Source organism: Bufo gargarizans, chromosome 1 (genome assembly GCF_014858855.1).
Source record: "Bufo gargarizans isolate SCDJY-AF-19 chromosome 1, ASM1485885v1, whole genome shotgun sequence".
NCBI lineage: Eukaryota > Metazoa > Chordata > Amphibia > Anura > Bufonidae > Bufo > Bufo gargarizans.
This window is the reverse complement of record NC_058080.1, coordinates 714,532,108-714,558,352: the sequence shown is the minus strand read 5'-3', so window position 1 is coordinate 714,558,352 and position 26,245 is coordinate 714,532,108. Positions and strand designations below refer to the sequence as shown.

At 45.5% G+C, this 26,245-nt stretch overlaps 1 protein-coding gene across 1 annotated transcript in view; it reads right to left on the bottom strand.

Annotated features, from left to right (window-relative positions):
* Nucleotides 1-15,037: 15,037 nt before the first annotated feature.
* The window catches only part of LOC122929939 (proline-serine-threonine phosphatase-interacting protein 2-like), a 46,654-nt gene continuing 35,446 nt past the window's right edge, over nucleotides 15,038-26,245 (bottom strand). The window contains exons 10-15 of the mRNA XM_044283441.1: nucleotides 23,966-24,064; nucleotides 23,544-23,640; nucleotides 23,069-23,126; nucleotides 21,414-21,448; nucleotides 20,110-20,164; nucleotides 15,038-15,504 (exon numbers count right to left, since the gene is read on the bottom strand). Coding sequence (XP_044139376.1) covers nucleotides 20,118-20,164; nucleotides 21,414-21,448; nucleotides 23,069-23,126; nucleotides 23,544-23,640; nucleotides 23,966-24,064 — 336 coding nt within the window. The 3' untranslated portion in view covers nucleotides 15,038-15,504; nucleotides 20,110-20,117. The remainder of the gene's footprint in view (nucleotides 15,505-20,109; nucleotides 20,165-21,413; nucleotides 21,449-23,068; nucleotides 23,127-23,543; nucleotides 23,641-23,965; nucleotides 24,065-26,245) is intronic.

Genomic DNA, 26,245 nt, shown 5'->3' with positions numbered 1-26,245 from the left:
AGGGAGGTCACGTGATAAGGATCCTGCACCAATCGCAAACTAGGGGATGACGTCTTCTGCGAGTACGGGCAGCGGCGAGGAACAAACGTCCTGGTTAGGCGCTGCTTGTTGGTACGCACTACCGCAGCAGGAGAGGATTGGTTCCTGGGGTGTTATGTACATGGTGGGGGTTGTACTACAGACAGAGCACAGTGACACTGCGGACGTTTAGAGCGATCATAAGACCCAAGTGACTGTATTACATCACAGGTTGTGTAGACTGTAAGCTCTTAGGGCTAGGATCGGCTACTGTTATGTTTTGAGCTTGGCTGTAGGATGTGGTGTATGCTCCGTGCATATTACATGTGTATGTCGTATCAGTCACGTCTGTGTACACAGTGGGGGGGGGGGTGTCTCTAAACTGGCTGAGTTGCCCATAGCAACCAATCAGCTCGATCTTTTACATTTTTCAAAGGAGCTGTGAGAAATGAAAGGTGGAACCTGATTGGTTGCTATGGGCAACTGGTTTTGACAAATCTCCCCCAGTGTACGGGCACATACAATTTAAGTCTTTACCCATAGACATTAATATGGAGTTTGGCTCCTCTCTAGGATTTTGGAGGGTGTCTATGGGGATTTCTGCCCATTCATCCAGAAGAGCATTTGTGAGGTCAGACACTGATGGAGGAGACGGCCTTAGGGTGGCCACCGGCTTCACCACATAAGGCTGGACATCACTGGCCACGACCCCCCCCCCCCCCCAGCTCCGCTAAGCTGTACGCCATGCCCCCCGATTCCTGCAAAAGGGGGGGGGGGGGGGGAAGGAACTGCTTCTCTCACCCTCGGTCGGCCACAGAGGGCCATGTCGGAGGGCTCTAGTGACTAGGGGTGAGAGAAGCCTCAGTCAGTCTTTCTGACTGTCTAGCTCATCCCAGAGGTGTTGGAAGGGGTTGAGGTCAGGGCTGTGTCTGGCCTGTCAGATTCTTCCACCGAACTCCCCCCAACCATGTCTTTATGGAGATATGGCACTTAATATCTGGAAAGTTTGCTCAAACAAGTCACTTTATTGATGCAATAACTTTTTAAAAGAATAATTAAAATGTCATACAAAGTACGTAATTTGTACAGAAATTAAATAACATAATGATAAAACGTCACAATTGACAGTATAAAAAATCACTTAGTGTGTGTGTGTGTGTATATATATATATACACACACACACACACACATCAGACAGCGAATGGGTGCTTGTCTGTAATCTGATTGAATGGATCCAGAAAGTTAAATTCCCAACACTAGAGCACTGAATGTGTTATTGCTCAGTAGTTGTGGGGTCCAGATTCCTTCCAGACGCGTTTCGAAGTCCCAAGGGGTGCTGACTTCCTCAGTGGGGAAGAAGTCAGCACCCCTTGGGACTTCGAAACGCGTCTGGAAGGAATCTGGACCCCACATAACCACCATTTTTGGCGTACGCAAGGAGATCTACAGCTACACCTCCCTTACCAATAACCTCCTAAGTGACCAACTCGTCCTACACCAAGCTCGAAAACTCCTCAGAGTGATGCACTCTGATTTACAAGTAAGGAGAAATCGAATATTTGGGACGTTGAGGAAACGGTGACTGAACAAACCGTATTGAGAAGTGGAGGTAAGGGATTTAAATAGCTTGAAAAAAAGGTGGGACGCCACCTAGAGCTAACAACTTCTGAACTTTAACCCGATAAGTTCCATGAACTGTGACATATGTATATTCGGAATAACTTCTACAATTAAATCCGAAAATCCTGCGACTGCACCACAAGAATGATAATCGGCGATTATTATATACCGAATTAATGGTGACATTCGATTAATTTCTCAATTGAAAACTACTGAGCAATAACACATTCAGTGCTCTAGTGTTGGGAATTTAACTTTCTGGATCCATTCAATAAGATTACAGACAAGCACCCATTCGCTGTCTGATGTGTGTGTGTGTGTGTGTATATATATATATATATATACACTAAGTGATTTTTTTATACTGTCAATTGTGACGTTTTATCATTATGTTATTTAATTTCTGTACAAATTACGTACTTTGTATGACATTTTAATTATTCTTTTAAAAAGTTATTGCATCAATAAAGTGACTTGTTTGAGCAAACTTTCCAGATATTAAGTGCCATATCTCCAATATTACTTAAATTTTTTACTTTCTGGTGTTTGGAGTTCACACCTAGATATTGAGCACCTCTCTATCCTACGGAGTAGTAGAGCCACTCCGTTTTGCTAATTTTTATGTCTTTATGGACCTTGCTTTGGGCGCAGTCATGATGGAACTGAGAAGGGTTTTTCTTAAACTGTTCCCACAAAATTGAAAGCGTATAATTGTTCAACATGTCTTGGTGTGCTGAAGCAGTAAAGGGGGTTGTGTCACTTCAGCCAAATGGCATTGATTATGTAGAGAAAGTTAATACAAGGCTCTTACTAATGTATTGTGATTGTCCATATTGCCTCCTTTGCCGACTGGATTCATTTTTTTTCCATCGCATCATACACGGCTTGCTTGTGTCCATGGTTACGACCACCATGCAATCCAGCGGTGGTCATGCTTGCACGCTATAGAAAAAAAAAAAGCACCAGCCTATGTGTGCTCCCACCAGAGAAGCCAGCACTTTTTCCTATAGTGTGCGAGCACGGCCACTGCTGATGGATTGCAGGGTGGTCGTAACCATGGAAACGAACAGTGCATAATGTGATGGGGGGAAAAATGAATCCAGCCAGCAAAGGAGGCAATATGGACAATAACAGTAACAGCGAGATGAAACAACCCCTTTAATACAAGGCACTTACTAATGTACTAAGGCAAGATGAGACACGGTTTAACCACCTCCAGGCTGGGAAACGGCAGAGCTCTCATTGCTGTGCCTGGCGAGGGGCTGGATTTTGTACACCTGTGGCAATGGGACTGAATAAAACGCCTGAATTAAATAATTAAGCGTCGTGTCCTAATACTTTTCTCGATATAGTTTATATCAAAGATCAGCAACCTTCGGCACTCCAGCTGTTCTACACCCCCCCATATACACCTTTAGGGTAATTTAGGCCTATCTAGCTGAGGAACGTGGACAGAGTCTCCACCATTGGGATTCTTCTCTGGGCTGAGGGGTACAGTAGGGTGATATAGGGTAAGTTTATTTCCCTCCCCCGGGACACCAGCCCGTTCCTTTCTGTATGTCAGGTTTCTGTGATGTAAAAAAATTAGCCAAAGATAAATCATTTCAGAACTTTTTCCACCTTTAATGTGACCTATAAACTGTACCACTCAATTAAAAAACAAACTGAAATCTTTTAGGTAGAAGGAAGAAAAAATATAAAAATAACATAATATGTTTGCATAAGTGTGCACACCCTGAAACTAATACTTTGTTGAATCACCTTTTGATGTTATTACAGCACTCAGTCTTTTTGGGTATGAGTCTATCAGCATGGCACATTTTGACTTGGCAATATTTGCCCACTCTTCTTTGTAAAAACACTCCAAATCTGTCAGATTGCGAGGGCATCTCCTGGGCACAGCCCTCTTCAGATCACCCCGCAGATTTTCAATTGGATTCAGGTCTGGGTTCTGGCTGCGCCATTCCAAAACTTTAATCTTCTGGTGAAGCCATTCCTTTGTTGATTTGGATGTATGCTTTGGGTCGTTGTCATGCTGAAAGATGACGTTCCTCTTCATGTTCATCTTTCTAGCAGAAACCTGAAGGTTTTGTGCCAATATTGACTGGTACTTGGAACTGTTCATAATCCCCCTATAGCTTAAAGGGGTTCTGCACTTTCATTTAACTGATGATCTATCCTCTGGATAGAACATCAGCATCTGATCGGCGGGGGTCTGACACCCGGGACCCCCGCCGATCAGCTGTTTGAGAAGGCAGTGGCGCTCCAGTAGCACAGCGGCCTTCTCACTGTTTACCGCCGGCCCAGTGACGTCACGACTAGTATCAACTAGCGTGGGCGGGGCTAAGCTCTGTTCACTAGAATGGACCGGCGGTAAACAGTGAGAAGGCAGCGGTGCTACTGGAGCGCCGCTGCCTTCTCAAACAGCGTTTTCTTCCCTCCACCTAAAAGATTTCATTTTGTCTTTCAATTGAGTTGTACAGTTTATAGGTCACATTAAAGGTGGAAAAAGTTCTGAAATGATTTATCTTTGTCAAAAAAAAAATTGTGATTGATCATGTGATGAGCGTAGTGATGTCATCAAAGGTCCTATTGCTCACAGATGAAGACAGAAGAGATGCCGGCTGCGTGAACAAGTGGATTAAGGAGAGTTAAATTATGATATTTTTATTTTTTTTAACCCCTCCAGCGCTATTGTACAATGCATTCAGAATGCTATTATTTTCCCTTATAACCATGTTATAAGGGAAAATAATACAATCTACACAACACCTAACCCAAACCCGAACTTCAGTGAAGAAGTTCGGGTCTGGGTACCACAGTTGTTTTTTTTATCTCGCGCGTGCAAAACACATTGCAGCTGCTTGATAAAAACTGAACGCAATTTTAGTCAAAACTGACTGCAATTGCGTACCCACTCGCGCGGGTTAGGCACAATGCATCGGGACGCATACGGACCTAATCCGGACACGCTCGTCTGCAAGGGGCCTTACACTGGGAGTTGTAGTTTGACAACGGCTGGAGGTTACTGACCTCTGGTGTATATTATATGCAGCTCAGCAAATGCACATTTTTAATCTGCAGTGACACTTGGTCGTACAGCTTCCCCGGTGTATAGGAAGGAACGTGTGGCGCCGACGGGTGTATAGGTCACTAGCAACTTTTTCATCTCCTACAGGAAAACCTTGATGGTTTGTGGTAAATCTGCTATGGTACTGTATGTCCCAAAATGCCGAAATCTTCACATGGTGGGCCACCTTACTATTTGCGGGCCCGCAAACTGCACTTGAATGAATCTGCAAGATGCGGTGCGGAAGCATGGAGCAGCGCTTCCTTGGGATTTTGGTGTGTGCCTCCGCACCACAAAAACATAAGGCATGTCCATTTATTTATTTTTGCGGTGCGGACGGTCTATTGTGAATTGCGGACCCATTAAAGTGAATGGGTCCGCAAACAGCTGACACACGGCCGGTGCCCGTGCATTGCGGACCGCAGGACAGGCTGCATGTGTTCGTGTGCATGAGCCCTTAGACCACGCCAGCTTTGGTCGTGCAGCAGCAGCATTTAATGTAGAAGTTGCGCAGCAAAGCATGGGGGACAGTTCATCCGCATCTTCTCATGCGACTATTTTATGGGGTGGCTTAGCAGGAAGTCATGTGCGTGAGACGTGTGTGATCCGCAATCGCATGCCACTTACATCGCAATCTATGCCAAAAAGACGCTTGCAACCATCAAATAAAAAAAAAATTGTGACTTTGAAAACGTTGCGCAACCAATGATCGCCGTGTAGTTAAGGCTACTTTCACACTAGCGTTCGATCGGATCCGTTCTGAACGGATCCGATCATAATAATGCAGACGGAGGCTCCGTTCAGAACGGATCCGTCTGCATTATTTTAGCATATAACAGCTAAGTGTGAAAATAGCCTCGGACGGATCCGTCCAGACTTTCAATGTAAAGTCAATGGGGGACGGATCCGCCTGAAGATTGAGCCATTTGTGGCATCTTCAAACGGATCCGTCCCCATTGACTTACATTGTAAGTCTGGACGGATCCGCACGGCCAGGCGGACACCCGAACGCTGCAAGCAGCGTTCAGCTGTCCGCCTGTCCGTGCGGAGGCGAGCGGAGCGAAGGCTGAACGCCGCCAGACTGATGCAGTCTGAGCGGATCCGCTCCATTCAGACTGCATCAGGGCTGGACGGCTGCGTTCGGGTCCGCTCGTGAGCCCCTTCAAACGGAGCTCACGAGCGGACCGACGAACGCTAGTGTGAAAGTAGCCTAAGCCTGCAGCGCAAATTGTGAGCATGAACTGGGTGACACTGCAAGCCCTACAGTCCAGAAAAATTCATCAAGATTTGATTTCTTGTGACTGTCAGCGATTGCGGCAACTTGTGATATTGGTGGTGTCTGACTAGGATGTGACACCGATGTCTAAGGGCTTGTTCACACGACCGTGCTGTGGTCCGCAATGCATGGGCACCGTCCGTGGGGCAGCTGCGTGGGGAATGCAGACCAATTCACTTGAATGGGTCTGCGATCTGTCAGTTCCGCAAAAAGATAGAACGTGCTCTATCTTTTTGCGGTGCGGAGGCACGGAATAGAACCCCAGAGAGCACTCCATAGTGCTTCTGTAGTGTTTCGTATCTCCGGATTTGCGGACCGCAATACGGTATCGGGCAGCAAGCGTTCGTGTGAATGAGCCCTAATACATGGGAATATGACATCAGCTGATTGCTAGAACTCGGTGGTAGTGGAAGTAGTTGGATCAAAGGATTTAAAGGCGTTATCCTTGAAATAATAATCTATACCCAGGATAGGTCCTCAATATCAGATTGGCTGGGACCCCGCCGATCAGCTGTTAGAGGCTGGTGCTCCGCAAGTGACGTCACCGTACATCGGTCACATGGCCTAGTTGCAGCTCAGCCCCATTGAAGTGAATAGGGCTGAGCTGCAATACCAAGCACAGCCACTATACAATGTACAGCGCTGTGCTTGGACAGCTGGCGGGAGCGGGCTGCGCACCCCCCTGATTTGATAATAATGACCTATCCTGAGGAATATCCTAGGTAATCATTGTCATTTCCTAAATAACCCCTTTAACAGAGCATAAAATCTAGGGCATGGCGGGGGCAATCTGTGAAGCCCTGTACACCGGTTTTCTAGCACACAAATGTCACTAATTCTGGCACGATATTGTCCACATCAATTTGCGTCTTGTAGAAAGAGGAGTAACATTTCTAGACAAAAGTGTCATTTTAGAAGAGGTGGCAAAACAACGTGCAATTTTGAAAAATTTGGCGCAAATAATGGCAACGCACACTCTAAGAAAAACTGACTTTCACACTAGCGTTTCACAGCAAGCTGCGGTTTTCTTTCTGTCCTGGGATGCAGAGCAAGATGGATCCGTCATGACCCACAATGCAAGTCAAAGGGGACAGATCCGTTTGACTCTGACACCATAGAAAATGAATCCGTCCCCAATTGACTTTCAATGGAGTTCATGACGGATCCGTCTTGGGTATGTTAAAGGTAATACAACCGGAACCATTCATAACGGATGCAGACGGCTGTATTATCAGTAATGGAAGCGTTTTTGCTGAGCCCTGCCGGATCCAGCAAAAACGCAGATGTGAAAGTAATTCCCCTAAAACTAAATCTCCCTCTTTGCATCTATGCAGTTGGGTAAATGGATTTGGCTCTGCAACCTACACTTTGTAGTGCTACACTGCCCTCTGGTGCTCAAAACAAAGTTATGTTTTGTTTTAATTTTTTTTATGGCACCATTAAAGGGGTAGTCTCACCTCAGACATTGGTGGCATATTCCTAGGATTTGCCATCAATGTCCTATAGGTGTGGAACCCACACCTATCTTTAGAACGGGGTCCCAAAGTGAATGAGTGTGTGTTGCGCATGTGCAGCTGCCATCCATTCATTTCTTTGGGACTTCTGCAAATTGCACTCTATTTTCAGAATTCCCATAGAAGTGAATGGAGAGCACACAACATGCACAGTGCACTTGTTGATTTTGGGGACCCCATTCTAGAGAGAGGTGCGGGTCCCAGGGGTGCGACCTGCATCTATCTTGACATTGGTGGCATATCCTAGCAAGCTACCGCCAATGTCTGTGGTGACACAACCCCTTTAGCCACTTTTGGCTACTGTTGACCAATGTGTTTGTGAGAGAATTATATGAATACTTACCAACATTTAGGTTGGTAAAATCAGGGCATTCAAAACTCCACCTCTGGGAACGTCCCAATTTCAAAGATAACGGATGAATTTTTGTGGTGGGGAATAAAAGAAGAAACCCAAATCCACTTTTTTTTTTTTATTATTTATATAATGCTACCACCTATGTACAACAATATAACTACTATAATACTGCCTCCTATGTACGAGAATAAAACTACTATAATTGTCAGGAATCTATCTGACAGATCTCTCTTGTTTTCATTGTTGCTGACAGGTTTCCACCCCTTTGCAGATGCTGCTCATTATCAGTCAGGTGGCTCTTTATATGTTCCACCTCTCACTTGTTTCCCTGCGGCTGATAGCTCTTCTGTGGAGCGCTCTGCTTGTGTGGTGGTTCTCCTGTTCCAGTTGCTTCTCAAGCTAAATACTTTCCCCTTTCCTGTTGTGTCTGTTCTGACTAGGCCTCAGGGAGAAACTAGCTCCTTCAGTTTGGAAGGAGCCGCTTGCCTCTTTCCCTGTTCCCTAAGCTGAGGGTTTGGTGCTGTGTTTCAGCAGTCTCAGGTTCCGGTGCATGTGCATTTCTACCTTTTTGAGATTTGCACATGTTGTTAGCAGCTTAGGGAGAGATATTCAGGGATTGCTAGGAGGTGACCTCTTTTCCCTAGGTTTGGGGCCTAGTCTGTTGTTTTGTTGTGGTTCCCTTTGGTTGTCCTTCCTTCCCCGTACTACTCGTGACATTATTAGCCGCCATATACCGTTACGGTTTCCCCTGCTCTGTGTTGTCAGGGATCCAGTCTCTGCACTGGAGGATCGCATCCAGGGGTTGTCGCTGGAGGTAGCAGACCTCTGTGAATCTGTTGTAAGGTGTCAGGCGTCTGTCTCCGCCTGTGGGGTCCAGACCTGCTCTGAACCTAAGATCGCCCTCCTGGACCGATTTTTTTTTTTTTTTTTTTTTTCTTTTTTTTTTTTTTCGGAGGAACTGACAACTTCATTCGGTTCAGGGAGGCTTGTAAACTTTATTTTTGCTTACGCCCTCTCTTCTCTGGTGACGAGAGTCAAACGGTGAGGATTGTTATTTCTTTATTGAAAGGTGACGCTCAATCCTGGGCCTTTTTCTTTGCCGACCGGAACCCAATCCCTCCGGTCAGTGGAGGATTGTTTCAGAGCCCTAGGACTTATTTATGATGACCCAGATCGAGTTTCTCTGGCTGAATCTATGTTGCGCGGCTTGCAACAAGGAAATCGGTCTGCTGAGTCCTATTGCTCTGAATTCAGGAGGTGGGCAACTGATTCTGAATGGAATAACCCTGCTCTCTGGAGTCAGTTCTGTCAGAGGCTATCTGAGACACTAAAAGATGCCCTAGCACTCCATGAAAATCCTGTTTCATTAGAAGCTGCCATGTCTCTTGCGGTACGAATTGATAGACGTCTGAGGGAAAGGTGCAAGACTCTGTTCTCTCGGGACGTATTGCCTGAAGCGAGGTCGGTCCCCTGAGACACCTGAGCCCATGTTTGGAGATGAGCCTATGCAATTGGGACGGGTCTCTCCAGACCCTGGTGATTAGAACTTCAGGGCTAGAAAGAGACTTTGTTTGTTTTTGTGGTGGAGAGGGTCATTTTGTTAATGTTTGTCCCTATATGTAAAATATCAAGGCGAGAATAAAAAAGAAAAATGAGTTAGGCCTCTTTCACACTTGCGTTGTCCGGATCCGGCGTGTACTCCACTTGCCGGAATTACACGCCGGATCCGGAAAAACGCAAGTGTACTGAAAGCATTTGAAGACGGATCCGTCTTCAAAATGCTTTCAGTGTTACTATGGCACCCAGGACGCTATTAAAGTCCTGGTTGCCATAGTAGGAGCGGGGGAGCAGTATACTTACAGTCCGTGCGGCTCCCGGGGCACTCCAGAGTGACGTCAGAGCGCCCCATGCGCATGGATGACGTGCTATGCGATCACGTCATCCATGCGCGTGGGGCGCCCTGACGTCACTCTGGAGCGCCCTGGGAGCCGCACGGATGGTAAGTATACTGCTCCCCCGCTCCCCGCTACACTTTACCATGGCTGCCAGGACTTTAGCGTCCCGGCAGCCATGGTAACCATTGAGAAAAAGCTAAACGTCGCATCCGGCAATGCGCCGAAACGACGTTTAGCTTAAGGCTGGATCCGGATCAATGCCTTTCAATGGGCATTCATTCCGGATCCGGCCTTGCGGCAAGTGTTCCGGATTTTTGGCCGGAGCAAAAAGCGCAGCATGCTGTGCTATTTGCTGCGGCCAAAAAACGTTCCGTTCCGGAACGGAAGACATCCTGATGCATCCTGAACGGATTTCACTCCATTCAGAATGCATTAGGATAAAACTGATCAGGATTCTTCCGGCATAGAGCCCCGACGACGGAACTCTATGCCGGAAGAAAAGAACGCAGATGTGAAAGAGCCCTAACTAATAAGTTTTGTTCTCTAACTCTTGGCAGAGTAGTTGAGGAATCTGAGAACATGCTCTTGTCTTTTACCAGTAGTACCCGTTTTCTCCTGCCTGCCAGGGTGGCGCTAGATTCCAAAAATATTGATGTGGAGGTATTTTTGGACAGCGGGGCAGGGGTTAACCTTGCGGGTTACCAGTTTGTCCTGATGCATGGTTTTAAATCTAATGCACTGGAAAAAGAGATCTCAGTGTTTGCTATTGATTTTGCTCCCCTTTCTCAAAAATCGTTGACTCACATGGTGCAGGATATCCAGTTAAGGGTGGGGGATTCTCATGTTGAGGGCATTTCTTGTTTTATAATGAAGGGTCTGCCGGCTTCTCTGGTGCTAGGGTTGCCATGGTTGACCAAACCTAACCCTACCATTGATTGGCAAGTGAGACAGATCAAGGGCTGGAGTGATTTCTGTATGGACAACTGTCTCGTCACATCTCTTGCTGGGATATCCACAAAGATGTTACCCCCGTTTCTCTCAGATTTTTCTGATGTGTTCACTGAGAGTGTGGATCAGGAGTTGCCCCCTCATAGATAATATGATTGCCCTGTCAATCTGATTCCTGGAGCTAAGTTGCCAAAGTCTTGGTTGTATAACCTTTCTGAACCCAAAAGAGTTGCTATGTGAAAGTATATTACTGAGAGTTTGGTAAAGGGACACATCAGACCATCTAAGTCACCTATGGCGGCGGGGTTCTTTTTTGTAAAGAAAAAAAAAGATGGGACATTGAGACCGTGTCTAGATTTCCGAGAGTTGAATCACATCACTATCCGTGAGCCTTATCCCCTTCCCCTGATCACAGATTTGTTCAACCAGATTGTTGGAGCTAAGGTGTTTTCTAAATTAGACCTAAGAGGGGCATATAATCTGGTAAGAATCAGAGAGGGGGATGAATGGAAGACAGCTTTTAATACTCCTGTGGTTCATTTTAAGAACTTGGTCATGCCTTTTGGTTTGACCAATGCCCCGGCAGTATTTTTTAATCAATGACATTTTTCATCATTTGGTGGGAAGGTTTGTTGTCATATACCTGGATGACATATTGATTTACTCGCCCGATATGGAGAGTCATCAGGATCATTTGAGACAAGTCTTGCTGATCCTCTGGGAGAATAAGTTATATGCCAAGATAGAAAAATGTGTGTTTGCTGTTCAAGAGATTCCTTTTCTGGGTTACCTGCTTTCCGATTCGGGCTTCCGCATGGATTCCGAAAAAGTCTGTGTTGTCTTGGAATGGGATCTGCCCGAGAATCAAAAAGCGCTTATGAGGTTTTTGGGGTTTACCAATTACTACAGAAAATGTATCTTGAATTATTCCATTGTTGTCAAACCTCTCACTGACATGACTAAGAAAGGGGTGGATTTCTCTGTCTGGTCGGAAGAAATGTTTTTCTTCTGCTCCCATTTTGGTGCAGCCTGATGTGTCTCAGCCATTTATTGTTGCGGTGGACGCATCAGAAGTGGGAGTTGGTGCAGTTCTGTCGCAGGGTTCTTCTCCTGGCAAATGGCGCCCTTGTGCTTTTTTTTTTTTTTCTCAATAAAACTCTTCTGCCGAGAGAAATTATGATGTTGGCAATAGAGAGTTGCTGGCCATTAAGTTGGCCTTTGAGGAATGGCGTCATTGGTTAGAAGGAGCAATTCATCCCATTACTGTATTTACCGATCATAAAAATCTGGCTTACCTGGAGTCGGCTAAACGTTTGAACCCAAGGCAGGCCAGATGGTCTTTGTTTTTTTACCAGATTTAATTTCATTGTCACTTTTCGCCCTGGGGTCAAGAATGTCAAGGCGGATGCCTTGTCGCGTAGCTTCCATGGGGTCGTTGGGGGGGGGGGGGGGGTGATACTGAGGATCCTGGTCCACTTTTGGCTGGTGGGGTGGTTGTATCCGCCCTCTATCCTGAACTGGAGGTGTTGGGAGTTCAGGGAGAGGCACCTGATTCCTGTCCCCCAGGGAGGTTGTTTGTTCCTTCTGAGCTTTGTCACAAGGTGTTTAAGGAACTTCATGATACTGTCTTTGCTGGACACCCTGGGAGCAGATCCACTGCTGATCTTATTTCTCAGAGATTTTGGTGGCTGGGTTTACGGAAGAGTGTTGAGGGCTATGTGGCAGCTTGTGAGACCTGTGCACGTGCCAAGGTGACTCATACTCGGCCCTCAGTATCTCTTCTTCCTTTGTCCATCCCATCCTGTCCCTGGACGCACTTGTCTATGGACTTTATCACTGATTTGCCCAGTTCTTCGGGGAGAACTGTGATTTTGGTGGTGGTCGAATGCTTCAATAAGATGCCACACTTTGTTCCATTTTCTGGTTTACCCAATGCCAAAACTTTGGCTCGGACTTTTGTTGATAACATTGTGAAATTACATGGCATTCCCTCTGATGTGTCTGATAGAGGGACTCAATTTGTGTCCAGATACTGGAAGGCTTTCTGTACTCGCCTCGGGATTCGTGTGTCCTTCTCCTCGGCTTTTCACCCTCAGTCGAACAGACAAACTAAACGCACTAACCAGAATCTGGAGACATATTTGAGATGTTTTGTCACAGAGAATCAGGAGGAGTGACTAGATAGGCAGACTAGATGGGCCAAATGGTTCTTATCTGCCGACACATTCTATGTTTCTGAGTGGTCCTCATTTTTGTCTTTGGCTGAATTTTGCTTTGAATAACCGTCGTCAGGAGTCCACTGATAAGTCACCATTTTTTTGGTGCATATGGGTTTCACCCTTAGTTTGGTACGTTCTCTAGGAATAGTTCCTCTGGTATACCTGATGAGAGATTTGCTTCTTCCTGGTCATCTATCTGGCGGAAAATTCAAATCAATTAAAAAAAGATGGGCGATGGGTATAAACGTATGGCTGACAAAAAACGTGTGTCTGGTCCGGACATGAAGGTGGGTGATTTGGTGTGGTTGTCCACTAAGAACATTAAGTTGAAGGTGTCATCCTGGAAGTTAGGTCCGAGATTTATTGGTCCATACAAGATCTCTGCCATTATTAATCCGGTTTCTTGTGTACAAGAATATAGCTACTATAATACTGCTCCTGTATACAAGAATATAACTACTATAATACTGCTCCTATGTACAAGAATATAACTACTATAATACTGCTCCTATATACAAGAATATAACTACTATAATACTGCCTCCTATGTACAAGAATATAACTACTATAATACTGCCTCCTATGACAAGAATATAACTACTATAATACTGCTCCTATATACAAGAATATAACTACTATAATAGTTATGTCATGTCATTACCACTAGGGGGAGTTGTGGCAGCACGTCGCTGTACTTAGAATAAATGTTTATCCTCAACTCTAGTTTGTTTCTGTATTGGTTCATTTTTATATAATAAAACCGTATGCTTCCCCCTAGAAGTGTCTGCAGCCATCTGCTGGTGTGGGATCGGTATGGTGCGTATTACTACTTTATTTTATACCATTGTAAACAGTTTTTAAACGTTTTAGGTGGCTGGACAACCCCTCTAATATAATAAACTGCATTGTATGGTACATGTTTAATTTTTTTTTTGTAATTTTTTTTAACATTTTTTATTTTTTAAATTTTATTTAAAAATTTTCACATTATCATTCCTGGCTAAAAAGAGTGGTGTCTGATACCATGGAAGTGTCCATCTTTGTTTTAGAATGCCTTTTGAAATGCATATAACAAACTTTTAACATTTTTGTTTATATTATATTACATATAGAATTCATCTGCATAAAAACTTAAATCACTTAGTAAATACATTACTTATCCTGTACTGATCCTGAGCTACATCCTGTATTATGCTCCAGAGCTGCACTCACTATTCTGCTGGTGCAGTCACTGTGTACATACATTACTGATCCTGAGTTACGCCTCCCTTCCGACAATCACTTGCTCAATTGGGCCTGTGTAATAAAGTACTTATCCCCATTTTCACCCCTCCAGCCCCCCTTATATGAGCATTCCATGCTCCGATTCTCCTACCTTGCCCTGCACTGGATCACGCAGGACAAGGTTTTTTTTGTTTTTGTTTTTACACTGCTAGGTGGAGGCTTCCACCTAGCAGCTAAATCGCACAGGTCAAGGGCTTTTTTTTTGGATATACGGTGATACATTTCGTATGGTGACGAAGGGGAAATCTAGCAGCTTTAACCTAGCAGTGAGCCCGGTGATGTCACCGGCACTAATGGGTGGGCTTTAGCGATGCCCTAGCCCAGTGATAGGCAAACTGCGGCTCTCCAGCTGTTGCAGAACTACAACTCCCAGCATGCAAAGACTGCCTACAGCTTTTAGCCTACAGCAGGGCATGGTGGGAGTTGTAGTTTTGCAACAGCTGGAGAGCCGCAGTTTGCCTATCACTGCCCTAGCCTGTAAAACAGCCTATTTTTTTTTTCAGTATTAAAACACAAGAAAAACTATACAAATGTGGGATCCTTGTAATCGTACTAACCCCGAGAATGAATGGAACAGAGTCAGTTTTGTTGCATAACGAATGCCATAAGGGAAAAAAAATTAAATGTAAGATAGCTGAAAATATTTCACCCGATTTGGATTTTTCCCCCCCCCCAGTTTACACTACATTGTTTGCAACAGTGAATGGTGCCATTAGAATGTTCAAATTGTCCTGCAAAACACAAGCCCTCATATAGCTATGGATATGGAAAAAAAAAAAGTTATAGTTCTGGGAAGGCTGAGAGTAGAAAAAAAAAAATGGAAACCGAAAATCGCCATGTTGTCAAAGTGGTTTTATGCAATCAGGGTATCGATCAGATAGGCCATCAATATCAGATCGGTTGGGGAGCCGAGGATCAGATCACCACTGATCTGATATTGATCCTATACAAGTGAATGGGATGAAGAGCCTGGAGAACATAGCTTGTCCTGTCCTTGGTTGGTGGTGGTCATACAGACAGGCCTCTGTTTGCACATCACTGATCTATAGGTTTTATGTACACAATGTACATGGAGGCCTTTACACAAAGTGAAATGAATGTCCTTCATACTGGGAAGAACTTGGTGGGGGAGGTGGTCCATTATCTCTTGTACAGATACAGCATGTTTCATATACAGTCCAAGCCAGGAGAAGGACGTGTCCACACATTTTTATTGGAGGTCCTACAGCCTCAATATAAATAACTAGCTAAAGTGTTAAACCTAAAAACTCCAGGGTCTTCATCCTCCCTCAGAGAAGCGTAACCTGGAAAAGAGAGAATAGATTAGAACGGGTTATCCCCCAACCATGCCTAACGGCTCAGATTACTAATGTGTCTGCGCCAAAAAGTTGTCTAAAAAAAAAAGTGGTGGTTTTGGGTGTGGGTGTAAGGGTGCACCCGATAGAGATCTGATACCTTTTTATATTGGTTAGTTATTTTTTTCTGATACCAAGCTCCGCATAGACATACGTCGAGATTTATCAATCTATTTACGTCACTATTATTGTATTAAAAATCCACAAATTATGGCTCAAACCATATTTGCAACTTTTGGAACTGCTCACCACTTTTTTTTTAAAGTGTTGAGAAAAGAACAGGGCCCTTGTGCTAGAAACTGGAGTAAATTATAGCTTGAGTCCACGCTAACTCCTAGCTGGCGTAGGTTTGAGTTTCCAGAGTTAGAAGATGCACCTAATTTTATGAAGAGACCTCTGCCTCTTCGTACAGTAGGCACATTTCTCTCCAGTGCACAGGGAACCAGGTTGGCATATGGGAATGCCAGTCTTGATAAATCTCCCCCATAGTTGGATGATAAAATTTTGAATGCCTGCAGCCACCACTAGGGGGAGCTTACTGCATACACCGCTGTTATTGGAGGTCAATGTATAAAATTATGCAGTTACCTCCCTCTAGTGGTGGTTGCATATTGCCAGCATGATATCTTTTAAGCAGTTCATGACCAGAATAATAATTTTATATCAAGACACGGAGGCTCATATTGCATTAACCCTTTCTTTACTGAACCACATAGCAGCAAAGAAAAAGAATGAAGAACAGTAACCATGACAACAGCTCCTCCCACAGTCCCAGTATATGAGGACCCTCTCCAACTGGGATCTTTCTCTTTCTTTGCTGCCTTGCCAGAATAATAATTTTGTTCTTCGGGGCCAGGAACAGTTTAGCCCTTTTTCACACATTTGTTTAATGGTTATAACTTTATTTATTGGGGGGGGGGGGGGGGGGGGAGAATTCAGGCTTATTTGCATATCATTTTTTTACACAATGTGTGTATGCTTCATTTTATAATTTTTAGGCTTATACATTATAATTTCTTTTTTTTTTACATTTTAGCTATATCTTTTCTGTTAAAGGGGTTATAACTGAAAAGATAATGATTACTTATCCTCAGGATAGGTCATCATTATCACATCGCCGGAGGGCCGAATCCCAGCACCCCCACTGGGTGTTCTGGTGAGCGCTGCGGGCTCCCGTTAACTTTCCAAGCACAGCGCCGTACATTGTATAGTGGCTGGGTTTGGTATTGCAGCTCAGCCCCATTGACTTGAATTGGGCGGAGCTGTGACTAGGCTACGTGACTGATGTACAGTGATGTCACTGACCAAGGAAGAGGCTCATGGAGGGCCCCACCTCTTCTAACAGCTGATTGGATATCCCCTTTAATATAACATTACCCTAGACTTTTTATTTGTGTTGATCAGTGTCTACAATAAGTTTTGATATATTACACATCCAGTTTCAGGTAATTGGGTCTGGACCACTGGTACTAAAGAATGCTTGTGAAGTTTTTGTGTGTTTTTTTTTTTTTTTTTTTTTTGTGTTTTTTTTAACTGCATAGTTATTAATTTATTATTCCCCGTCCCTCAGACGTCAGAAAAAATATTGGGAGAATTTATAATATATTTTTTTACACTATACTTTTCCACTTTAACTGGGGATGCACAAAAGACCCAGTTACAGGTTGACATATGCCCCGTTCCAGTGACAGTTTGTACAGGTAGATCCTGGCGATCATGTGATCGGTCACCGTCTCTCAGTGAGTGGTGAGAACACAAGTGGCGACTCCTGTCTTCTCTCTCTGTGACATTCAGCCGTGCAATCTCAGGCAGTCAGCTAAAGGCCGCCCTATAAACATACTATGGCGCAGGCTTTAAACCACCCGGACCACCCACAGGAGGTCCTGAAGGGGTTAAATCTATGTCTATGTAGGGGTTTCTGACACCCGCATCCCCACCGATCCCTTGTCTCAGAAGGCTGCGGCGTGCCCTCCTGCCAGTTTACCAAGCACAGCGCTGTCCATTCTATGGTGGTTGTACTTGGTACTGCAGCTCCTCCCTATTCACTTGAATCGGACTGAGCTGCCCTTAGGCCATGTGACTGACGAATGTGATGTTACTGGCCTAGGACGAGGCTGCAGTACTCTTCTGAGCGCTGTGGTCTCTTCCAACTGCGGATCAGCAGGGGTGCCGGGAGTCAGACCACTGCCAAGCTTATACGGATTACCTAATCTGAGGAAAGGCAATCAATATCAAAATCTCGGACCCCTTAAATGAGGACAGAATTTTGAACCTGCTAGGCCTTATGCACATAAGTGTATCTGTTTTGCGGTCTGCAAACCGCTGATCTGCCAATTAGGGATACCTTCCGTGTGCATCACATAAATTCGCTAAATGCAGACCCATAGAAATAAATAGGGTTGCGCGTGATTTGCAAAAAAAATGCAGATTGGTTGCGGACTCAAAATACTGAAGTTTTAAGGGTATTTTGACACTTGTGGCAGAGAGATCCGGCAAGCAGTTTCGTCGCCGGAACTGCCTGCCGGATCCGTCAAAACCTATGCCAACTGATCGGGATCCAGATCAGTCTTACAAATGCATTAAAATGCCGGATCCGTCTTTGAACTGACTGAACTGAAGACATAACTGATGCATCCTAAATGGATTAGGCTTTTTTCACACTAGCGGCAGGACGGATCCGACAGGCTGTTCACCCAGTCGGATCCGTCCTGCCGTGCCGCTGGACTGCCGCTCCATCCCCATTGACTATAATGGGGATGGAGGCGGAGCTCCGGTGCAAACACTGCAGTGCGCGGCGAAAGGCCGCCAGACTAAAAGTACTGCATGTCTGACTTTTTAGTCCAGCGGCCTCTCACCGCGAACTGCCGTGCTGGGCCGGAGCTCAGTCCCCGTCCCCATTATAGTCAATGGTGACGGAGCAGTGGTCCGGCGGCACGGTGAAATAGCGGCAGGGCGGATCCGACAGGGTGAACAGCCTGTCGGATCCGTCCTGCTGCTAGTGTGAAAGTACCCTTACACTCCATTCAGAATGCATGGGGATAAAACTGATCAGTTCTTTTCCGGTATAGAGCCCCTAGGATGGAACGCTATGCCGGAAAAGAAAACCGCTAGTGTGAAAGTGCCCTAACTGTAACGCTAAATGCACGGGAGCATTAGGCAGCTGGGCACTACATTGAGTTTGAATGGTCTATAGCAGGGGTGAAAACTTCCGTCACTCCAGCTCTTCTGAAACTACAACTCCCAGCATGCTCCATTCACTACCATGGGAATCCAAGTAAGTGTTCATGCTTGGCGTTGTAGTTTCACAGCAGATGGAGTGCTGGAGGTTGCGGATTTCTGGTCTACAGCACTAAACTGCCGGCAGCTAGGGCATGCTGGTTAATTTGCTGCAGCTTAAAAAGTACAGGTTTAAGACCACCGACCCAGATCAAAGGCTGGTTGAAGTAATAAAAGTTGACTAGGTCACTAGACCCAAAACTGCAGCCTGTCTGATATCTGGAGTGCCCATCCAGACTGGCAGCCTATCAGCGAGTCTTTACCTATCAAAACTAAGCACAGTGGCATGGCATGTCTGCAGAGACAAATAATTATCTTTCTTGGGAAATCCATCGATGCATTCAGGGAAAAATAATAATTTTAGTCAAGTATGCAAATGAGCTGTCTGGTGCACCAGGGGCGGGCCTTAACCCCCTCAGTGCACACATGTTCCTTCCCTCTGCACAGGTCCCCTGCTTTCCTGTGGTAAGTGACAGTACCAGGTTTCTGAATCCTGCTCTCGTATGGCACCATAATCTTGTGCCTCCACCATGTCTAGATATTCGGTGTGTACACAGTACAGCATCTCGTTCTGGAGAGATGAATTGTACCATGCATGCACTGAAATTCCCATAATGTTATGTCCCCAGGTGAGGGCAGGATTCAGACGCCTGGCCCTGTCTATCTCCAAGGAAAAGGAGGTGCTTAACGTGAAGAGAAACGGAATTAGGGTGCACCAAGAGGCTAGGGCCTGCTCTTAGTGCTCCAAACATCTCATTTGCATATTTGAGCAAACCTCTTTTGACAGATGCTTAAAGGGGTTAATGGTGGGTCATCTGGTCAGGATTCTAAGACAAAGAGCGTCTCTCGGGCTGGAGGACCTGTCCCTATCCTGCATTACACAGCCAACCTGTTGATGTGAATGGCGCTGTGTAATACCTAATTTCCCCTGTGGGAGTGCTGCAGGAAAACCCTCACTCTCTGAATTACAGCTGATTACTGGCGGTCCTAGCAAGGAGACACTTTGTGATCAGCTTATTATAAAAGGACCCTTCTAAGAAGTAGAGATTGTCTAAAGTGGCCATTACCGTAGCAGTGCCTGTCAATCATTGTTATTAAAAATCCAAGTCCATTCGCAGATAGTGGATGAGCAGGTGGCAGGTACATGTGGTGCCGCTCATCTCCATGGGATTGGGCATGTTGGGGGGGGACAGTCAGGTGGTCACACAATATTCCTACACCTATGGCCAGGTCACATCTCTGCATACAACTGGTGAGGACGGCTCACTGGATACTCACCTCCTCTGCTATTGATACACGTTGAAATCGCCCACCGACGCATAAGCGTGATCATCTGCAGAGAAGGATGGACACAGACTGTTAGATCTGGCAGCCATTACAGCCCCTTGTTATCCGATACTACAGGAATGATGTAAAATGACATCATCAGGCAGAATGGCTCTTCTGCTGTCTGGGAAAGCTGGGTGACGAACCCTGCGGGAGAAGTAGTGACATCCATACTGGCTATAACCCAGCTTTCCCAGACTCCGGGACCTGTATATACAAGGGAGTTTTCCTTAAAATAAGCAAAGTGCAAAGAACAATTAAAGGGCCTCCCCAACATTTGGAGAGGCCCTTTAATTGTGTACATACAGTATATATGATCTATGTAGCAGCATTGCTCTGCATGCCATATCAGCGAGTTCCATTACTTTATTAAGATAAGAGATATACAGGTGAAACTCGAAAAATGAGAATATGGTGCAAAGTTCATTTATTTCAGTAATGCAAATTAAAAGGTGACACTAACATATGAGACTCATTACATGCAAAGCGAGATATTTCAAGCCTTTATTATAATTTGGATGATTATGGCTTAGAGCTTATAAAACCCCAAAGTCTCAATTTTGATGTCCCCTTGGCTCAGGGGGTATGGATTATTTAGCTGACTACAGTGTGACACTTTGAGCCTAGAATATTGGACCTTTTCACAAAATTTCACTAATTTTAAGCTGCATTAATGCAATTCCTTTTAGGCCTCATGCACACGACAGTATTTTTTAGCGGTCCGCAAAAAGGGGTTCCGTTGTTCCGTGTCCGTTTTTGTTTCCGTGTGTCTTCCTTTATTTTTGGAGGATCTCCAGACATGAAGGAAAGTAAAAAAGAATCTAAGTCAAGTTTGCCATGCAAATGATAGGAAAAAAAACGGACGCGGATGACAATCTTGTGTGCCTCCGTGTTTTTTCACGGACCCATTAACTTGAATGGGTCCGCGAACCGTTGTCCGTGAAAAAAAAAAAATAGGACATATTTTTTTCACGGACTGGAAACACGGATCACGGATGCGGATGACAAACGATGCATTAGCCGAGTTTTCCACGGACCCATTGAAAGTCAATGGGTCCGCAGAAAATCACGGAAAATGGAACAACGGACACGGGACACAACAACGGTTGTGTGCATGAGGACTTAATCTGCATTACTGAAATAAATGGATTTTGGCACTATATTCTAATTTTTCGAGTTTCACCTGTAATAGAAGAAATGGGACACTTTGACTGGCAAACTGCACAATGGAAATCGATGACCTTGCAAGCTCTCACCTGACGCTGTGCTGGGAGTCTGCAGTGGGCCTCGCCTGGAAAAGACCAACAACGCATATAATGTGCAGCAACATAGAAGGGAAAGCATTATAGCAGTATTCATAATGGATGTTTCAGCTGCTTAGGTATTGCCCACTTGGGGGAGAAGATAATGACACACTGACACTTGGGGGACAGTATAACACGCTGACACTTGGGGGACAGGATAATGGGCAGGCTAGATGGGCCAAATGGTTCTTATCTGCCGACAGTCTATGTTTCTATGACACACTGACACTTGGGGTACAGGATAATGACAGGCTGACACTTGGGGTACAGGATAATGACAGGCTGACACTTGGGGTACAGGATAATGACAGGCTGACACTTGGGGTACAGGATAATGACAGGCTGACACTTGGGGTACAGGATAATGACACTGACACTTGGGGTACAGGATAATGACACTGACACTTGGGGTACAGGATAATGACACTGACACTTGGGGTACAGGATAATGACACTGACACTTGGGGTACAGGATAATGACACGCTGACACTTGGGGTACAGGATAATGACACGCTGACACTTGGGGTACAGGATAATGACACGCTGACACTTGGGGTACAGGATAATGACAGGCTGACACTTGGGGTAAAGGATAATGACACGCTGACACTTGGGGTACAGGATAATGACAGGCTGACACTTGGGGTACAGGATAATGACACGCTGGCACTTGGGGTACAGGATAATGACACGCTGGCACTTGGGGTACAGGATAATGACACGCTAGCACTTGGGGTACAGGATAATGACACGCTGACACTTGGGGTACAGGATAATGACACGCTGACACTTGGGGTACAGGATAATGACACGCTGACACTTGGGGTACAGGATAATGACAGGCTGACACTTGGGGTACAGGATAATGACACGCTGACACTTGGGGTACAGGATAATGACACGCTGACACTTGGGGTACAGGATAATGACACGCTGACACTTGGGGTACAGGATAATGACAGGCTGACACTTGGGGTACAGGATAATGACAGGCTGACACTTGGGGTACAGGATAATGACACGCTGACACTTGGGGTACAGGATAATGACACGCTGACACTTGGGGTACAGGATAATGACACGCTGACACTTGGGGTACAGGATAATGACAGGCTGACACTTGGGGTACAGGATAATGACAGGCTGACACTTGGGATACAGGATAATGACACGCTGACACTTGGGATACAGGATAATGACGCTGACACTTGGGGTACAGAATAATGACGCTGACACTTGGGGTACAGGATAATGACACGCTGACACTTGGGGTACAGGATAATGACACGCTGACACTTGGGGTACAGGACAATAATGACACGCTGACACTTGGGGTACAGGATAATGACAGGCTGACACTTGGGGTACAGGATAATGACACGCTGACACTTGGGGTACAGGATAATGACACGCTGACACTTGGGGTACAGGATAATGACACGCTGACACTTGGGGTACAGGATAATGACACGCTGACACTTGGGATACAGGATAATGACACGCTGACACTTGGGGTACAGGATAATGACACGCTGACACTTGGGGTACAGGATAACATGCTGACACTTGGGGTACAGAATTATGTACAGGACCCCGGGGGTCTTACCTTATCACTGGTGTTGTGCTCCTCTGGTTATTATAGAAGTTCTCATAGGGAATGGGGGCTAAAAATAAAGTGATATAAAGTTATGAAGGAGCTGGGAGACAGAAGAAATTAGTTAGGCAGAAATTACCCTCCGCAGCAGCAAGTGATCGGCACCACTGTCACCTTCTCCTGACCACCATATTAAATCGTCTAAGGCTAGTTTCCGATGAGCGAGGTCAATGCAGGGAACAAGCTGCGTGACTTCCTGTTCTGACCTCTTCTGGTATAATGATTTATAATGCTGTGTCCCTTCCAGACCTCTATCTGCTATATTACACTGACGCCATTATATGAGAATAATTCAGTAGATTCGAGGTCTGGCAGGGACACACAGAATTATAAATCATTATAATGCCATACGATGCTGTCAGAGGTGTTGTCTGGTTTATATCATTATGGCACCCCGCGGTCAGTCTCTGCAGGCGCTGGGTCATACCTGGGGGTTTATCTCCTGTTCGGTTGCCTTCTGTAAATTGTTCTATGTCTTTCTCTATGCTGCAGCACTCCAGCACTCTCCGCACCTCTTCACACATCTAGAAAGGAGAGAGCCGCATGTCAGGGGGTAGAGCAGAGTTCACACGTTACCACCAGTGCTCCTCTTCCCTCTCTTGCAGGTAGGTACAGTCACTTTTGGGATCATTCATCAAACTAGTGTAAAGTAGAACTTGCATAGTTGCCCATATCAACCAATCAGATTCCACCTTTCATTTTGGACATCTCCTTTGGAAAATGAAAGGAGGAATCTGATTGGTTGCTATGGGCAACTATGCCAGTTCTACTTTACACCAGTTTGATAAATGACCCCCATTTGTCTCCATTTTCTCATCTCCATAGAAGTAGGTGAGAAATGTCTCTTACCCCATCGGTGGTGACACACTGCTGGGACAGCTGATTGACGTGCGTCCACGCCGCATTCCTGTAATAGTTTATCCGGTCCCACTCCTGGTTCTCAAAGAACTGGAAGCAAGATGGGAAAAAAAAGTTGGAACAGGGTTTGCATTGCAAGTGCATGTTGAATGAAGTGAGAGCAAACCTCAGTAATAACTAGGTATAAAATATCCGAAATCAAGAGCAAAGACTCACCAAAAAAGACCGTGTGCTATGTCACCCAGGATGGCGCTACCCCAACGCTCGTTTCGGCGTGCCTTCGTCCAGGGGTCTCATGACTTAGTATAAAGGCCAGTACAGACATGTGCGGCTCCGTAAAATCACGATTACCTTAACAGTTGTGTGACAATAAAGGGGTTATCCAACCCCTGAATGAAATGCTCCCTCATAGGCCCGGCCCCTCACACACAATGTACTTACCTGGCTCCCCGACACCCGCGTCGCTTCTGACAATGCTGCATCTACCTGTCATGCGGAACATCCAGCGTGGGGGGGGGGGGCAGCCAATAGCAGGTGGTGACGGGAATGAGCCTCCCTAGCATCGCGGGTGATGCTAGGGAGGCTCGTTCCTGTCAATGCCTGCTATTGGCTGACCCTCCCTGATGCCGGGTGTTTTCATCCGCGTCACAGGGAGATGCAGCAGCGTCAGAAGCGGGTGCCGGGGAGCCAGGTAAGTACATTGTGTGTGAGGGTTCCGGGCATATGGGGGAGCAGTTCATTCAGGGGTTGTGTCATCTCATACGTTGGGGGCATATCTCTAGGATATGCCGCCAATGTTTGATAGGTGCGGGTCCCAGAGGATCCCTTTCTCTAGAAGGGAGCCCGCAATATGTGCGACCGCCCTCCATTTCTATAGGACTGTTGAAAGTAGCCCAGTACTGTCTCGGCTAATTCCATCAGCCCCATAAAAGTGAATGGACCAGTAGTCGCACTTGCCCGGTGTGCTTCCCGTTCATTTCTGTGGGACTTTCCAAACAGTTGCCTATTTTCGGAACTCCATTAGAAGTGAATGACAGCTGTGCATGCGCGGTGCGCTCTCCTTCTCTTTGCTGGCTCTGTTTCAGAGATAGCTGGGGGACCCTGAGGTGGGACCTGCACCTATCAGACATTGGTGGCATATCCTAGCGATATGCCACCAATGCTTGACATGACACAACCCCTTTAATGACAGTCGCATATATTGGCATTGTCAGGGTGCAGTCGCACGGTCAGGTTTCCTTATGCAGTTTTCAAAGCCAAAACCAGGAGTGAATTCAAAAAGGAGAAGTGGTATCTGTCCTTAAGGGCTCATGCACACGAACGTATTTTCTTTCCGTGTCCGTTTTTTTTTCTGCGGACCGTACCCGGAACCATTTTATAAAAAAAAAAAAAAAAAAAATGAAGTTACTCCGTGTGCATTCCGTTTCTGTATGTCCGTTCTACAAAAAAATAGAACATGTCCTATTATTGTCCGCATTACGGATAAGGATAGGACTGTTCTATTAGGGGCCAGCTGTTCAGTATTGCGAAATACAGAATGCACCGGGACGTCATGCGTATTTTTTGCAGATCGTTTTTTGGAGGCCCACAAAATACATATGGTCATGTGCATGAGTCCTGAAGTGTTTGAGCCATGAACTACTTTTCACCCTAAGGCCTCTTGCACACGACCGTATGGCTTTTTCAGTATTTTGCAGTCCGTAAACAATACAGATGACGTCCGTGTGCATTCCGTTTTGTACGGAACATCTGGCCCCTGATAGAACAGTACAATCCTTGTCCGTTATGCGGATAATAATAGGACATGTTCTATCTTTGAACAGAACGGAAACTGAAGGCTTACGGAGTACCTTCTGTTTGTTTTTTTGCAGATCCATTGAAATGAATGATTCCGTATACGGAACGCAAAAAACGGAACGTAAAAGGGAAAGAAAAACGTTCCTGTTTTCGCGGACCGCAAAACACACCGGTCGTGTGCATGAGGCCTAAGGCAGTTTTAATAAAGGGTGGTATTTGGGAAAAGTGATATCTGTGGGGTGGGATACATTTATACCTTCTCTCCTTTCATGATCCACTCCTGATTTGAGATTCCAAAACAGCTTTACCTTTAAATTCTTGCAAGCCTCAGAAATTGAGCTGGACTTTTTCTCCTTTTTGGAATACACTGAGCCGTTACTTATGTCCATGTTCACATGCAGCAGAAAATGTTTACCACAGAAATAGAGAGGTGGAACAGCAGCGAGCATGCTAGGGGTCCCCAGGAGCCACACC